The sequence below is a fragment of the Hippopotamus amphibius genome, chromosome 2 (assembly GCF_030028045.1).
Source record: "Hippopotamus amphibius kiboko isolate mHipAmp2 chromosome 2, mHipAmp2.hap2, whole genome shotgun sequence".
Taxonomy (NCBI): Eukaryota; Metazoa; Chordata; class Mammalia; order Artiodactyla; family Hippopotamidae; genus Hippopotamus; species Hippopotamus amphibius.
Genome location: NC_080187.1, coordinates 180,720,630 through 180,738,311, shown reverse-complemented (window position 1 = coordinate 180,738,311; position 17,682 = coordinate 180,720,630). Strand labels below are relative to the sequence as shown.

At 37.6% G+C, this 17,682-nt stretch overlaps 1 protein-coding gene across 7 annotated transcripts in view; it reads right to left on the bottom strand.

Moving 5' to 3' along the window:
* CDIN1 (CDAN1 interacting nuclease 1) overlaps positions 1-17,682 on the bottom strand; it is a 208,197-nt gene that overhangs the window by 89,437 nt on the left and 101,078 nt on the right. For all 7 annotated transcript variants that reach the window (XR_009051591.1, XR_009051590.1, XM_057724901.1 and 4 more), the window contains 2 exons: positions 12,517-12,582; positions 11,810-11,915 (listed from right to left, as the gene is read on the bottom strand). Coding sequence is in view for 5 of the 7 variants with exons in the window: in XM_057724901.1 (XP_057580884.1) it covers positions 11,810-11,915; positions 12,517-12,582 (172 nt within the window). In the remaining 2 variants the exon portion in view is untranslated. The remainder of the gene's footprint in view (positions 1-11,809; positions 11,916-12,516; positions 12,583-17,682) is intronic.

Below are 17,682 nucleotides of genomic sequence, written 5' to 3'. Positions count from 1 at the left end.
ATTACAAGGTTAATATTAAATAAGACAAACTGGCTTATAGTGTGTTAAATTATGTGTTAAAAACCATAATTGAGAGGACATCTACTTGGAGACAAGATGAGGTAAAAGGGACTGTATTTATCCTCCTGCTGGAAATAACTAAAAAACAAACAAACAAAAGAGATAACAACAGACATCAAGCAGTGAGGGACAAGGACCCTTGAATGATGGAAAACAAAAGAGGCCAGCACTTTGATTTCCCCAGCTTGCTGCCTGGAGAGAGTTTCTTGGGCTGCAATGCAGGGAGGAAGAACCTCCTCAGAGTTGAGGAGATGGAGTTGGGGGAATGGGAAGACCAGGCAGTTAAAGAGTTTGTCATAAAACAAGTCTCAGTAATTTTAAAAGGATTCAAGTTTGTTTCTGACCTCAATGGAATTAAATTAGAAACCAATAACAGAAAGATATGTGAACAAGTTCCAAATATTTGGGAACAAAATAACATGCTTCTAAATAGCCTGTGGGTCAAAGAAGAAATAAAAATAAAAATCAGAAAGTATTTGGAACCAAATAAAGATAGAAATATAACATATAACATTTTGTGTAATACAGCTATAGCAGTACTTTGAGGCAAATGTACAGCACTAAACTGCCCATATTGGGAAAAAAGAATGGTTTCAAACCAATAACCTCAGGCTTTCACCTTAGGAAACTAGACAAAGAAGTGCAAGTGAAACTGAAACTTAAAAAAAATCAAAGAAAAAAAGAAAAAGAAAATAAATAGATTAAAAATCAATGAAAAAGAAAAAAAGAAAACCAACAGGAAAAAGTCAATAAAACGAAATAATGGTTCTTTCAGAAGACCAGCAAAATTGATAAACCTCTAGGCAGACTGATCTGGAAAGGCAGGCAAAATTATCAATATCAGGAATGCAAAAGGCGACATCAGTACAGATTCTACAGATATTAAAAGAATATGGGAGTATTTTGAATAGGTTTATGCTAATAGAGTCTACAACTTTAATAAAAGGAATAAACTCCTTAACAGATACAAAGTATCGAAGTTCACTCAAGAAAAAAATAGATAACCTGAATCCTCATATATATTAAATAAATCAATTTTGCAGTTTAAAATCTTCCCACAAAAAAACGGCACTATCATTTGACTGGGAAATTCTACCCAATAGTTAATGAAGAAATAATAACAATTCTACACAAACTTTTCCAGAAAGCTGAGGATGAGGGAATACTTCCCAACTCACACTACAAGGCCACCAATACACTAATACCAAAACCAGACAAAAAGTTTAGAAGCAAAAGTAAATCACAGACCAATCTCACTCATGAATGCATATGCAAAAATTCTTAACAAATTTTTAGCAAATCAAATATAATAAAATATAAAAAGGATATTGCTTCATGACCAAGTGGGGTTTATCCCAGGAATGCAAGGTTGGTATAACATTTAAGAATCAATCACTGTAATTCACCATATTAATCAATAAATTAAAAAATATCCATAAGATCATCTTAATAGATGCAGAAAAAACATTTTGGCAAAATCCAACACCCATTTTGATAAAAACTCTCAGCAAACTAGGAATAGAAGGGAGTTTCCTCAACCCCAAAAGGCAGTTACAAAAACCTATAGCTAACATTATTCTTAATGGTGAAAGAGTAAATATCTCTCTCCCAAGACTAGGAGCAAGGTGTACACATGCACCACTATACACCTTTGTATATAAGATTCTATGTGGTGCAGTTTAAAAAAAAAAAGAAAAGAATCCAAATTGAAAAAGGAAGTAAAACTGTCTTTATTCATAAAACAACATGGTTGTCTATATAGAAAATCCTATGGCATCTACCAAATAAGCAAAATATTAATAAATAAGTTTTATCCTTTTGCATGATGCAATATCAATATAACAAATCAAATGTATTCCTCTATTATAACATGAAAAATTGGAAATTGAAACAAAAAAAATCACTTCCTATAGAATCAAGAAATATAAAATACATAGGGTCCCAAGTTGATCTATAAACTCAATGTGATGCCAATCAGAATCCCAACAGAATTTTTTAGGAATTTATAAGTTGATTCTGAAATTCATACAGTAATGTAAAGGAGCAAAAATAGACAAAAATAACTTGAAAAAGAAAAATGAAGTTGGAAGACTAACACTGTTTTCAAAATTAATTATAGTAATCAATACAGTGTAGAATTAGTGTAAGACAGACAAACTTCACAAAGTAAGCCAGAAAGAGAAAAACAAATACCCGTATGCTAACGCATATATATGGAATCTAAAAAAATGGTACTGATGAACCCAGTGACAGGGCAAGAATACAGATGCAGATGTAGAGAAACGGAGTTGAGGACACAGGGTGGGGGGCAAAGGGGAAGCTGGGACAAAGTGAGAGAGTAGCACTGACATATATACACTACCAAATGTTAAATAGATAGCTAGTGGGAAGCTGCTGCATAACACGGAGATCAACTCGATAATGGGTGATGACTTAGAGGGCCAGGATAGGGAGGGTGGGAAGGAGGGAGGGAGGGGATATGGGGACATACGTATAAATACAGCTGATTCACTTTGGTGTACAGCAGAAACTGGCACAACAGTGTAAAGCAATTATACTCTAATAAAGAGCTTAAAAAAAAAAAGACAAACTGGCCAACAGAACAAAATAGAGAATTCAGGAAAAGGCCCACACATGTATGATTGATTAATTTTTGACATATGTGCAAAGGCTATTTAGGGGAGAAAGGACAGTCTTTTCAACAAATGGTTCTGGAACAACTGGATATCCATATCCAAGAAAACAAACTTCAAGCCATACATCATGCCATAAGTAAAAGGTAACTGAAAATGGACGCTAGACCTAAATATAAATTTAAAATTATATATCTTTTAGAAGAAAACAAGGGTAAAATCTTTGTGATTTCTTTTGATCTTTAAACCTATATGATTTCTTAGATATGATATCTAAGGCATAATTCATAAAAGAAAAAATTTGGTAAACTGGACTTCATTAAAATTAAAAACATCTGATTTTGAAAGCCACTATTAAGAGAATGAAAAGACAAGCCACAGACTGGAAGACAATATTTCATATCTGACCATGTAGCTGATAAAGCAGGGGTCCCCAACCCCCCGGCCATGGACTGGTGTTGGTTCGCAGTCTGTTAGGAACCCGGCCACATGGCAGGACGTGAGCGGTGGGCTGAAGAGCAAGCAAAGCTGCATCTGCTGCTCCCCACTGCTGGCATTACCGCTTGAACCATCCTCCCTCCACCCTGGTCCATGGGAAAACTGCCTTCCATGAAATGGATCCCTGGTGCCAAAAAGGTTGGGGACTGCTGTGTTAAAGGACTTAAACCCAGGATATGTTTTAAATCTAGCAAAACTCAATAAGAAGAAAACAACTCAACTAAAAAATGAACCAAAGATTTGAACAGATGCTTCTCCAAAGAAAAGTAGATAAAAATAAACACATGAAAAGATTCTCAATATCATTTGTCATTACAGAAAAGCTAGAATCACATTGAGACACTATTACACAACTATTAGAAAGTTTGAAGTTAAAAAGACTGACCAAAGGGAGCACCTGGAACTCCCATAAACTGCTGATGGGAATGTAAAATGGCACAACCACTTTGGAAAACAGTTTAATCATTTTGAAAAAGGTAAAAATCCACTTACCAAATGTCCTATTTTATGGCTAGTTATTTGCCCAAGAGATATGAAACCATACAAGATTTTTACATGACTGTTCATGGAAGCTTTCTTACTAATAGCCAGAACGAGAAACAACTTAAATGTCTATCCACAGGTGAATGGATAAACAAATAGTGGGACAGCCACATAAATTAATACTTGTCAGCAATGAAAAGAAATGAACTCTTGATATGTGCGACAAAATGGATGAATAATGAAATAATTACATTGAGTAAAAAAAAAAAGCTAGACGAAAGAGTATATGCTGAATGACTCCATTACAGAAAGCAGAAAATACAAACTAACGAATAGTGACAGAAAGCAGATCAGTGGTGGCCTGGGTGCAGAGACAACTGAAGGGATTGAGAAGAAGGATTATAAAGGGGTACAAGGAACCTGTAGAGGTGGTAGGTATCTTTGTCACGGTGATAATTTTATGAGTTTATACATATGTTAAACTTCTCAAATTACACACTTTAAATATCTGCAGTTTATTGTATGTCAATTATATCTTATTAAAGTTGTTCTTAAAAACATCGTTAATTACTAAAACAGACTTACTTTTTACATGCTTATCTTTTTTCTGTACCACATTTAAAAAAACTCTGATTCTATGGATTTCAAATACAACAATTTAGAGTTGTGGTTTTTTTTTAAGCTCTTTATTGGAATATAATTGCTTTACACTGTTGTGCCAGTTTTTGCTGTAAAACAAAGTGAATCAGCTGTATTTATACATATATCCTCATATCCCCTCCCTTCTTCAACTCCTTCCCACTCACTCTCCTTATCCCAGCCCTCTAAGTCATCACCCATCAAGCTGATCTCCCCATGGTTATTATATTCTGGTTGCACAGGTATATCTGACAGGACTTTATATCAATCCTACAGATATGCATTTTGAATATAGAATAAGGGCCCTTTAGAGGGCAACAGAGAACGTCTGGCCCATTTTCTCCAACTACACGAAGGCAAACATCTACAACTTACGTGCTGAAGAGCGTTTTAGCTTCAGCTTAGCGAACCTATTAAGCGACAGAGTAAGTAGCCTCTTACAACAGATCTATCACTATGACTGACATAGAGCTGTGTGGTGGAGCAGGAAGAACACAGGTGTGAGTTCAGAGGGAGACTTGGGTTCAGCTTCTGTCTTTGCAATCTACTGCTTCAGGCCTCACTGTGAAGCCCTCAAAGGCGGAGGCCGGGTGCCTACTGACTAACAAGTGCCCGTGAAGTGTTTGCTGATCTGAACCAGTATTCCTCAATAAAACTGTTTTTATTCCTCAATAAAGACTCTGTTTGGAAGCACCTAGGCTAAGAATGCTGGGGCTAGCTGGCAAATCAAGGCCACGTAAAGAAGTGGACTTCAACTTGATGCAAGTCAACATCATCATCTGAAGTTCTGAAAACAAACAAACAAAAAACCTCCTAAGGTCCAGGCTCTACCACACACCAATTAAATCAGTTCTCCAGGGATAAAGCTCACATCAATATTTAAAAAGGTCAAACCATGTGATTTTAATACATGGTGAAGTTTGAGAATCACTGCCCTAGACCCCAAGCCATTTTAGCATCAATTTCAACCTGACCTCCATTTTTCCGAAATTACTTTCAAAAATGAACCCTGTATTCTTGGACTCCTTGCTCTAACTGTGCTCCTGAGTCCCCTCCTTTATTCTTCTCTTACTCTCTCTGGACAATCATAATGGTTGTGCGTCCATCCCAATCATTTGCTTGTTGGCTTGATTTGTGGTAATACTTCTGAAACACATGTGATTCATATTAACTCTATCATAATAGCTCAGCAGGAAGAGTTACCCTTTCAACAATTCTTTGTTCCCTTGGATTTGGAAAACTGGTCAATAGGCACTGTCCCCCCAACCAAAAACCAAAACAAAAAAAATCTTGCATATGCTTGAAGATAATAATCAGATAGACATCTTTCTGAGAAACTGTGATTCACTGACATTTCCTTTTAAGTCTATTTTCTTTCCCTTTAATTCTTTGATTAACTCATTCTGGTTTTCTCAACCACTGTCTCTTTATTGCAAATACCACTTCAACGGCCTAAGACAACATTTCTATTCTTCATTCAGTTTTGTATTTAAAGTCAACATTGAAAACAATTAACACTGGCAGAAAATATGAATTCTGTGGTAGGGAAAGTTCTTGCTATTCACATTCCAAATGCAGAAAAAAAAGGTACTTAACCATTATGAGAACTCATTCTTATAAAGTACTATACAAACAGAACATACTTCCCTCGTCCTTTTAAAATATTTCGAGGTTACTCCAGCTAATAACAGTGTCAAGTATTTGTCTGGAACAATGAGACATCAGTATCTCACAACCAGCTCCACTATAAGAGATGGAAAAGCAAATTATTATATTTTTACCTTCAGAGAGGCCCTCTCCAGTGCATTTGCTAATTATTAGTCAATCTGTCTCTTGTTGCTGCTGATGACTGCTTGTTAGTATACGGCAGCAGTGCCTTCTGAGGCTGCTATAATTGAAGGTTTGCAAAAGCTTCTATAGCTGAGGCACATTCTCCAACTTAAGACAGATGTGATCAGCCTTGTTGTTAACAAGACTGAAATAACTGGAAATCTGTGATTTGGCTAATTGCAGGCTTCCTGGAAGTATCTTCAGACGGGAAAAACTTTGGACATCCTCTGAAAAATACCTTCCTTAACTCTAACTGCTTGGCAGCCCCATTCTAAGTGCCTCCCCTCTCAAGTTAGCACAGACCAGAGAAAGCAATCACTAAACCATTGAGTAAATAACCAATCTTTAAAAAATACTTAGAGGTAAGAACTAAAGTCAAATCAATTCTTGTGGCAGAAGGTATTAGCTTAGCATTGCCTCTAGGAGAGTAGACTCACTGGAGCCAAAGGTTCAAAAATCCCACAGAGGGAACTCGGCTCTTCATCTTTGCAGTGAGACATGAATGTGATCAGGACCACATTTCCTCTACGCTCATCTCCCCGCATCCCTAACACCAGCACAAGAAAAGACTCTGGAAGACAAACACACTTGCTTCCTTTGATACTATCCTTTAGACCCAGTCAAGAGGGGTCCATGGCCTTGACCCAAACTTTAGAGAATTCTGCTCTGACCTTCTCTGGTTGTACCCCAGCCCATGGGATGAAGAGTCTGTGGAGCAAAGGGAACACCTTCACCCGATGTCTGTCCCCTCTAATACCTTTCTAGGTCACACTCCACATTGCCAGGGACCTCAGAACTTCCTGATCAGGCAGCCCTGAGACCACTTCCAGGGCCCACCTGTTTGATAAGAGGGCAGACCACCAGAGTGTGCACCTCTGGCCTGAGAGATGACCAAGGACAGAGGTTTGTGGGAAGGTACATGGAGCTTAGATGTGTAGGCTGAGGTGTGCTTGAAACATTCCCAGGGGTAGGACAGAGCCAAAGGTGATAAGAAAAGGGAGAGCGGGCTATGCAGTGGGTGCACCTACTCCTACACTACCACATGAAGCCTGGATCTCCAAGGAGTCCAGGAATTCTTAATGCAAATCTGAACTTCCAGATCTTCAGGCAGAATAAAACAGATTTTATTTACTGTCTGTTAACTTGATACATAACCTTAAATATTTGGGCACATTGTATATAGGCCTCCATTTGTACTCTTGTCTTAGGCCCTCAAGTGTTAAGGTGAGCCCAATTTCACGCTGCCCCTAAAGAAACTAGGGAATAGCTTCTGCTCAGGATTTTCAAGGCATTCCATGTGAAATCTCAAATGAAAGACCCTGCTGAAGTTTTGTGAAAGCAAATAATCAATATACGGTTAAAAATATTTGCCTAAAAAACTTCATAGAATGCATTTGCCACTTATTGGTTATTCTCCATTTTAAAACTTGTATATAAACAAACATGCTACATTTCATGATATAGCTCTGCAAAAGTCTATACATCTGAAAAGTCTATAGAAGTCTTCTAAAAAAATGAGGCATTTTTCTTACTGTCCTTAGAGTGGTATTCTCAAAGAAAAAATTTTGGCCTTATTGTGTTTTACTGTCACAATGTCTAACATAATCCTTAATGGTTGATTCAAAATGCTGCCGTGTGTTATGCATCAGAAAATTTATTCATGTATTCATTTGTTCAATCAATATCTACTGATCACCTACTGGCACCTATGTGCCAGGCATTCCACCAGCTGCTGGGCATTTGACGATGGATAAAACAAATAGTTAAGACGGAACTCTATTAACTGGAGGAGAGTGATAAGTAAACAAGCAATTACAGTATTTGACAAATGCTACGAAATTATTAGCAGAACACAGGAGGGGCACTGAACCCAATCTTGAACTGCAGGAAGGTTTCCCAAGAGATGTCAGTCAAGCTGAGTGCTGAAGTTAGCCGAGTAGGAGTTTATCTGGCAAAGGAGGAAATTAAAACATCTACACAGAAGACTTCTAAATTCTATCAGGCAGTGATGCACAGGAAAAAGAAATAGAAGAGAGTATATGTGTTGACTGCCAAGCACCGTGAAAGTGCTTTACGTGTATTAAATAACTGATCTGCACAAAAATATGGTGAAGAAGGTACTATTAACAACATTTTATTCAGGAAAAAACAAAGGCTCAGGGAGGTTAAGCAAGTTGCTCCCAGTCATGGGACGAGAGAGTGGGATGGCCTGGATTCAAATCCAGGAACAGGTTGGCTTTCCCTTACTGTCATGCAGGGCTCTGAATGTCATGGTAAAGAGTTTGGATTTTAATTTAAATGTGGTGGGAAGCCATTGAAGAGTTTTAAGCAGGGAAGTGACACAATCTGATTTATGTCTTCCGAGAGTCAATTTGGCTGGGGTATGAAACACTGACCACAGGAGTGCAAGCGCTGAGTGTATGGAGAGCAGTTTGGAAGCTACGGTAGTAGTCCGAGATGATGACAGAGACCGAGGCAGCAGCAGGTGGGTGGTGATACACAGCACAATTTGAGACATGCTGAAGGTAGGGCTGAATGACTTGCTGATGGATTGGTGATGATACTCAGGGTTTTTGGCTTGAGTACTTGGAGATACTGTGGTGCCGCTAGTTGAGCTTGGGAGGACCTGGGGGAGTAACGAGCTGGGGGAGTAACGAGCTTGGGGAGGAAAGTCAAGGGTTTAGCTTTGGACATGTAACATCTGAGATACCCATTACAGGTCCAGGAGACGATACTGAGTAGACAGCTGGATAGATGAATAAAGGTGTCCTTGAGGAATCTTAGGGCTGGGGGTAAAAATTAGGAGACAGCAGCATAGAGTTGGAATATAAAGCCAGTCTTTGGTGAGATCTTCCGGGAACACCCAGGAAGTATGTAGATAGAAGGGGGGGAAGGGGTGAGCACTGAGTCCCAGGGCCTTTCAGCCTGGAGCTGGGAAGAGGAAGAAGAGCCAGCAAAGGAGACAGAGCATGCTGCTGGTATGTTAGGAAGAAAACCCAGAAGGATATCTCTTGGAAGACCAAAAAAAAAATATATGTTTTAATAAAGAAGGAGGGTGTGATCAACTTTGTCAGGAGTTGCTGAAAGGCTGAGTAAGAATACCAATTTACATAAAAAGAAAACTCTTAGAGAAATATTAAACTAAAATGTAGGGGCTCTATAGTTATTTATGTGGAAAAATGAGCTTAGACAAGTTTTGTTTGATTCTACAAACATTAATTGAACAGTCTTATCATAAAGTACAATGTTTAATCTAAAAATAGTGTGACAATTTTAATAATTATTTCATGATTATGTAAGTCAAATCATTATGCTATATACCTTAAACTTACACAGTGCTGTATAGCAATTATGCCTCAATAAAACTGGAAGAAGATAAGAAAAATAATGTGACACGAGAAAACAGTTTTTATGTTGACTAGAGGCTTGCCATACAAATAAAGCAATTAACCCAAATGCCAACCAACAGCTTCCTTGAAAAGCTACCTACAGGTGGGAAAGATTTCTTCCAAATCTGAAGAATTTCAGCAATTGCTGTGTGCATTCTGTTGAGGCAAAATATAAAGAAACATCTCGAACCTTCATAACTGGGCTAAGTTCTCTTTCTGTCAAAATGTCTCATCACTGATAAGTCTGTATCATTATTACAACCAAAATTCTATACCCAAGCAAATGCCTCTATGTTCCATATTAAACGTCAGCATGACCTTGGCATTTCTTGGCCTCTCTGCAGACATTTGGTGAACTGGCGACTTTTGTGTAGCGCATTCCCTCCCGAATGATCTAGAACACTCAAAACCGAGGCTGGCTTTCCCTTACCACACAACATGTCCTAAATAAACTATGTCCACTTAGTCGGTACACATTCACACAACGTGTTTAGGAAATGTAAGTCAATAGTAGTGTCAATGAAACATCATTAAAATTTAAAAAGCAGCATGCAACAAAATAATCCAAAATGCAGTCCAAATCAAACTATTAAATTATCCATTGCTCAGACCCACCTCCAGCCACATGAATAATACATAGGTCTATCAGTCAGGTGACTCGATTATTTAGACAGCCTCTAAAATGGGGAGGGCTAAGCACAGAGCAGACACAGACAACAGCTGAGTTGTTTTAGAATGAAGATGTGCCTTTGGAATTTTTAAGTAAGCTCTACTATTTGGGATTCAAATTCTAATTGTTTCTCATAAAAGGCTTGACCCGTACCAAAGTGGGAAGACAGTCTCGACGCATAATGATTGAGTTTACCAGTTTTTTAAATAATCCCTTAGCAACCTAAACTTAGGCAATTGGATTTTCTTGTCATTGCTTTCCCTATACTATCAAAAATGATGCTTTCTTTACTATTTCAAACTCATCATAAAATTGCTAAAAATCTGAAATTCAATTTGCCACATTACTGCTAATTTGAATAACGGCTGAATAAAAGACAGGAAACGCTGAAGCAGCATTGATTTCTAAAACATTTTGCACTTTCCTCCTCCATCCCTGTAAAGTAAAGCTCGGATGCTACGCACAATTACACAAGAAAATCAAGAAAGCCATTACATTCAGCATTTTGTCATGATCATTGTTACCATGGCAAGAAGTGGGCTTAGTTTAGCACATCTGCTATGGGCGAGGGCCACTGGCCTTTTGTAAAGCTGGGTAACAATATAATGCCAAATTCTGGAGCCTGTCACTGTTTTTTTTTTTTTTTTCCCAGGGTAAGACTACTGTCCACAATGCTGCTGTCTCTTTCCTTAATGATCCAGACCAATGTCATCTTATTACTGTATTCTTACAGTTGGCCAGTGACCAAGGAACACCGTTAATCTAGGAAGGTTACCCCTTGACCTGCCTTCTGATCTAAGGGGTAAAAAATATGTGGTGTGAAAGCCTGAGTCTCCAGTAATAGCAAAAGCCAAAGTTGCAACAGTTGTATTGTAAATGACAATAGAGTTGTGCTCAAAATAGCACGGATTTGGGAGTGAGAGAGACAGATGCATGATAACTAGCTGTTTGCATATTATGATCTCTGAGTATCAGTTTAGTTATCTGTAAAATGGGGATAAACATAACTTCCTTGTGAGTACTAACAGAGATAACCTGCAGGCCCAGACGCATGGTGGGTACTCAACAATACGGCATCCTTCCCCTTCCTCCAACGCCATCCTTTTTTTAACCACTGAGATCGCCATGCCTTTGGGAATGCTGGTTCAAGCTGGTAGGTAAACTCTTTTCTACCACTGGAAGGTAATTCATTTTGATCTTTCATATCGTTTGGATACTTGCCTCAGAGAGCTGAGGAGAAAATATTATTTTTAAGATCTGACAGAAAGCACAACTCTCACATCGAGGATAAAAGTCAGCGTCAATATCATATTATATATCACATCCTATTATTCACATTTTACGTGACACCAACATTATCACTGTAAAATGGAAAATGGAGTATATACTAATTTTGACCTTATGCAGAGATTTTTCGTTTTAAAAAATGAAGCAACATTATGAAAGCAGAGAAGTTGAAATTATCTGAAATGAATACATTAATCAAGTCTCTGTATTTACTAGAAACAAAGGCTACTACCATTTTTACTAGCTAAACAAAATATTTTTTTCTAATGAGATTTCAGCTCAGTATCGTTTATCTTAAGAGAAAAATAATGGGGCCTTACCTATTCCAGTAGCTCCAGAACTGGTCATGCAGGTAGGCGTGGTGGCTACATTCATCACCGAATGAGGCTTTGCTTTCAATCCAGTGAATTATGTGCCCTTCTACAGCTAAGGGACAAAGCATTACTAATACAGAGCAAAGGGAAGAGAAGATGGAAAATTCTGAACTCTCTCCCGGTCTCTATGCTTCACGTTAATGAACAGAGGCTTAGCCCTCACCGTCATCTATGGATGTAATTAGAAAACAACACATCATATGTGTTCGTGACAAGGAACATTTACGCTACAGTCACATTCCTTTTATTTTCATCATTTACAAAAGTCTCTCCCCTATTCTCAGACTGCCTGTATAAGTTGACAAGCAATGTGAAAGCAAACCGAGGTGAGCCTGGCTTTACAACAGAATCCTGTTTTAAAAATTCAATATTTGGAGAAATGACTTGAAAATGGTAACCAACATATCTTTAGAAGACATGTTTATTTCTTAAATATATGTAAAAGTTTTTCAGGCATAGGTTTTTTTCTGAACCTATTATTTTCTGCTATTTTAAAGTAATCTTTTGCAATTATTTCACGCAGATACAAAATTATCAAGCTAATCTAGATTCTCTGACAACATTTGCTAGTATTAACAAAATTTTTAAAAGCTATGGGAAAAACACATCCCTTTTCTCTATAAACAAATGCATAGCAGAGTTTAACGACTTACCAACTGGTACTTGTAAAATAAAGTCAGGCGTTTTGTCATAACCCTTTGCACGGAGCTGATCTTCATCTGCAGGAAGAACAAATACTGTTACTTATCACAGTATTCCATTAACAAGACAGCAATATAATTGCTTTTCTTTCTTAAAATTGTGTAAAAATTACTAATGCAGTCATACATATCATTCTTATGTATGCAATGCTGTGTCAGAATAAATGAACTTTCTTAACAAACCTGAAGCATAGATATAAAAATGCCTCTTTGTCCCTTCTTGCATTTTTATGTCTTTATTATAAACATCATTAATTCAAGCTGTCATGTGCTACCTTTCTTATAATTGAAAATACTCAAAATAATGAAATATACTTACTGATTAAAAGAAAAGGCTTCCACCACCAAGAATATCACTAATGTTATCAAGCCAATATTGACAATTTACAGTAAGGCATAAGCACATTGGCCTTTACAATTATAAAACAAATGCTTTCATTAAAGCAATTAAGAAAGTTGAGTTTCAATTAGTGAAACTATTCCCACACACAAGAACATAAGAAAGAGACAAGGACAATGAGGTCCCCAACAGAGAATTAATTACCCTGCTTAATACCTTCGGTCTGCTATTGTTTCTGGCATTTACCAGAGTCTTGCAACTAACAATATGTAATTCTGAAAAGCAAACAGGCTTTGAGATTTTTTTCTAAGTCTATTCGATTTCTTGATCCTCTGTAAATATCAATGAACCATTCAGGAGGAAAGGAGGCAGGAAAACAGAGAGCTTGACAAAGTTGGAAAAAACTAGCTAGGTGCTTGGTTAAAAAAAAAAAAAAAATCCTCCAATATTTTCTAAATGCTGCCCTTGACTTCTTATGGCATTACAATGTGATTCTGAAATGAGCGGTTCTCTGTTAGATTTTGGAGTGACCTGGTCATTCAATTCCAGACATGGCTTTCTGTCTTCACCCAACCTCAACTAATGGCCCAACCAAGTAACAAGGAAGGCTGTGTGGTCTCTTAACACCTACTGGGCTGTTGACATTGTCATGCATCCCATTCGCCTTCCTGCATCACCTTTGATTAAAATTAATGGCCCATTCTCACTGTTGGGTAGCTTATTTCCAATCCATTTGTCAGGCTAAGACAGTGGTTTCATGGCCAACATTCAGAAACTCTGTCTTAGAACACTCTTGTGTACATCCTGAAAGGTCACCATTTTAAATGTAAATAACCTTTTAATGACAAGACACATTTAAACTAGAAATATTTAAATTAAATTTGGTTAAATTTGATATCCTTTATCCAAATCTTGCAGGACTGATGCTAGAATTCAAAACAATCTTCCTTGCTTGAAATATAAAAAATGCTAAGTTAACTGTTGAGATAAGGAAATAAAATTAATCTTACTTTAAAAACAAGAGATTTTGGAAAACTGGACTGTGGATGAACGAGACTAAAAAAATTTCTATTCTCTAAATGTATTCTGGCTACAAGAATGTTTAATGGAAAAGGCATTTATTAAATCAACCCAAGTGCCTTGAGGTAATGTTTCAGGTAGCTGATGAACAGTTTTAAAAGCAGGGTTGACATTAAAAAAGAGAGATTAATATTTTATTAAAACTATCCTAGCTTGATCAACCTTTGCAGATGTTAAAATGTTTCAGAAAGAAAAATGATTATGTTTCTGACAGTGGCTCAAAACAAAATTTCAAAGGTCACCAAGCAATTCAAATGCACACACTAAAATCCCTTAAAAGGCAGATGCTACACTTGTTCACTATACCAAAATTACTAACACAATACCTACAACTTAAATTTCCTGAACATAAACATCAGGTGAGGCTAGGGAATCTTTCCATCTTTCTGTGGAGAACCTCAAAGTACAAGAGAGCACTCATATACTTTCTCCTTGCCGCCCCCCACCTCCTTCCCTCTCAGTATGAAGTTGATGCAGTAGTAACTATACTCAAAAGATAGCTTGTAGAAGTCTGTCACCACCAGATGTTATACTTTTGTTTTTTTTTACAAAGAGGTTATTCCACACATCTGAAATACTATGTTATTATGTATTGGGTATATTTTCTGTTGTTTATTTTCTAAACTCTCACTGCTGTACCTGCCCTGACTCAACCTTCACACTATTTCTTTCAACCTAGATTTCCTCAGAAAGGAGGCCGGAACAACTTGGCAAAGTTCAGAGAAGATGATGGTACAAGCGTAAGAAGTATCTTTTATGATCAGGGAGCCTTGCTCACCTGCTCTAGGCCCCAGGAGAAGGAAGTCTCTAACCCAGATCATCTTACTGGGGGATTTTTCAGGTCAGCCCCGTCCACCTGACCTGATTTCCTGGCCTCTGCATTATGTTCCTTTCCTGGCTCCCAGACCCTGAAAGATTCTTACCATTAGATCACTATCCAAACCACTGGATATGAATTTAACATTTGGCTGACCACTGGGTGGATCAGGGTTCCTTCCAATTCTAGGACCTAGAGGTGATGGCTCTGTCATCGTCCCACACGACTTCCCTTCTGCCTCATTCTTTGTTCATTCCCTTGTCACATCGTGCATGGATGGGCCTGTCTCCCACATCCTGGGCCTGAAGCTTCTGTTCTAAGGACAGGAAATGTTTCCTTTTCATCTTTTAAAACCCTATCCGTTGCCCTATTCTCAGCACCAACACATGCTTGGGTCATATGTAATACTCAAAAAAGGGTAACTGAATAAAATATAAGTGCATTTTTAAAATGCCCACATCTTCTACAAAGCCTCTCTGGACTGACAATAGTTTTCTTTCCCGATTTAAGAGACAACAAAAGTGACCCAAAGTTCAAGGCTGTATCCGATGACTTTCACGGCTATCTTTCACCCCTGGTCCCAACTGTCTGCTCTGAGGTGCAAGCTAGACCTGCTGCTACTACAGTGGGTAGCTCTTGGTTACTTTTCCCATTTTAATTTTTTTATGGCTACTGATCTGTTTAGATTTTTATCTTTTATATAGTCAGTTTTGCAATTTATAGTTTTCTTGAGAATCATAAGTTTCATCCGGGTTCCTAGAGCTTTTTGTACATATTGGAGCCAAGCTGTTACTTATGATTCTTTGAACTTTCCAAGTGGAGAACTGGATGGTTAACTAACCCGCTGTTTTCCTCAAGAAAAAAATGATCAGGAGTAAGAAAAAAGAGTAACGGCAATGTTTTAGAATAACACTTTTAGTATCACTTTCCAAAATTGTTGGGGATCAATACGAAATCAATCTCCAAATCCTGTATACCTAACTTATTCAGTGAATGTAGCAGATATGAAGTAGGGCTCTTCTGATTGAAGGCCTATTAAAAACATCCAATATATTTCATAAGTACTAAGCTTGTTAATGTCATAGTTCAAGTGTTCATTACCAAAGCTAACATAAGAATATTCTCACTTGAGAGCAGACTTGTTAGCCCGCAGACCCACAAAATGTAGGGTTTGTAGATAATGTGTGCCTCATGAAACACAGTACTCCTGAGCTTGTAAAGCCTCCCAGCATTCCACTTTACACACGATAAAGGCCAAGAGAAGTTAAGTGACTGCCATCACCTGGGCCTCTCAAACAGCCACATACGGACAAGAGCCCCCCCTCAACCAAGTACTAGTTTGTCCCAACAGACCATACACCACTCTTAATTATGGCAAATATTTAAATGTGATCATGTGTAATATTTATGAAGAGGGGAAATTTTTTCTCATTTTCCTCCTAAAAGATTTGGAAACACGAGAGAGGGGCTGGCTATCTGTCGGACAGTATTTAATTGACACCTGCCTGAAGAGGAGATGAACAAAATAATCTCTTGATTTCTAGCTTTTTGATGATCCTTTTTTCAACAGAACTAAAAAACCAATGGAACTGCATCCACAGATAAAATTGATGTTATATTTTAGAAAACAATCCAGATCTTCATTTGTTTTTAAGTTGTCAGGCTTGCCTTTAGAGGACATTTTAAAAAAAAGGAATCACACATACGTAAAGAACACTGTGAAAGTTTAATTTCTCTGGCCTTTTAATTACCTTCTCTTCTAAATGCCCAAAATATCCAAAGCAATTAAGCACTAATTACACAATTTCTTTTTTTAAAATAAGGGCTGGTTTTGAGTCAGAGAACAAAACACATCTGAAACTAGTTAACATATACTTAAGAATCATAGCAGGGCATGAGGACTACCAAAAAAAAGTTTTTCTTTTTTTGTTTTCTTAAAAGGCTTTAAATTTAAGAAATACAGTTATTCCCGGAGAAATTACGCAAAATTCCAGTTCATAACATCTGAAAAAGAAAAGAAAAATAATACTCTGACATGGCCTTTCATCTATGAATTTGTCAAAAGGTTTCTAAAATGCTAGGTTAAAATACTTTGTATGACAAAAAGAATCTTTTTAACACCAGTTACATTTTTTGCTAAATTGGGGAAAGGCAAAAAAACACACATCAATAAAAGTGAAAACTACAGTACGTTTTTTCTACTCTAGTATTTTGTTTTCCTGTGTTATTTTTTTTCCCAAAACATTGTCTCATTCAATAACTGGAGCTATGATCTCTGCATCCCATATTTTTATATTCTCTAAGAGTAAGTTTCACAGACTTTCCAATTGAAGAAGTTAGCCGGATTTTGGTAATAGATGTTACTATGCTATGCAAACCACGTGCAAAGGTATGCAGAACAGATATGCATTTAATGGGGAGACCAAGAACACAGATAAACGATCTCTGAGAGAGAACCTAAAAATTTCATTACAGCCATTAGTTTTAACCTCTTTTCCCCAAAGCCTCTTATCAAAGCCACTAATAAATACAACTGACTGCTCTGACCTGGTCCTTTGCTTATGTCTTTAGGGGACAATACTAGTGAAAACTGAAGAGCCCTAAAGATAGGAGACAAATGGGAGGTCACAAGCCAGGACAGTGCAAAGTGAGGCAGGGTGGGATGCTCCCTGCTGACTGATGGCTGTGGAGACAGAGGACATGAACATGGTCAACAAAAGCAAAACTCTTCCATATTTTTACTGCATCGCTCCAGACTCTTTTGGTTTACCACCACAAGAGAAGGGACAGATCAGCATGGTAGAGCAAGAATTCAGGGCAGGTTGTCAGGAGGGGGAGGGCAACAGCTGTGATGCAAGGTCTGGGGCAAGATTCCACTAAA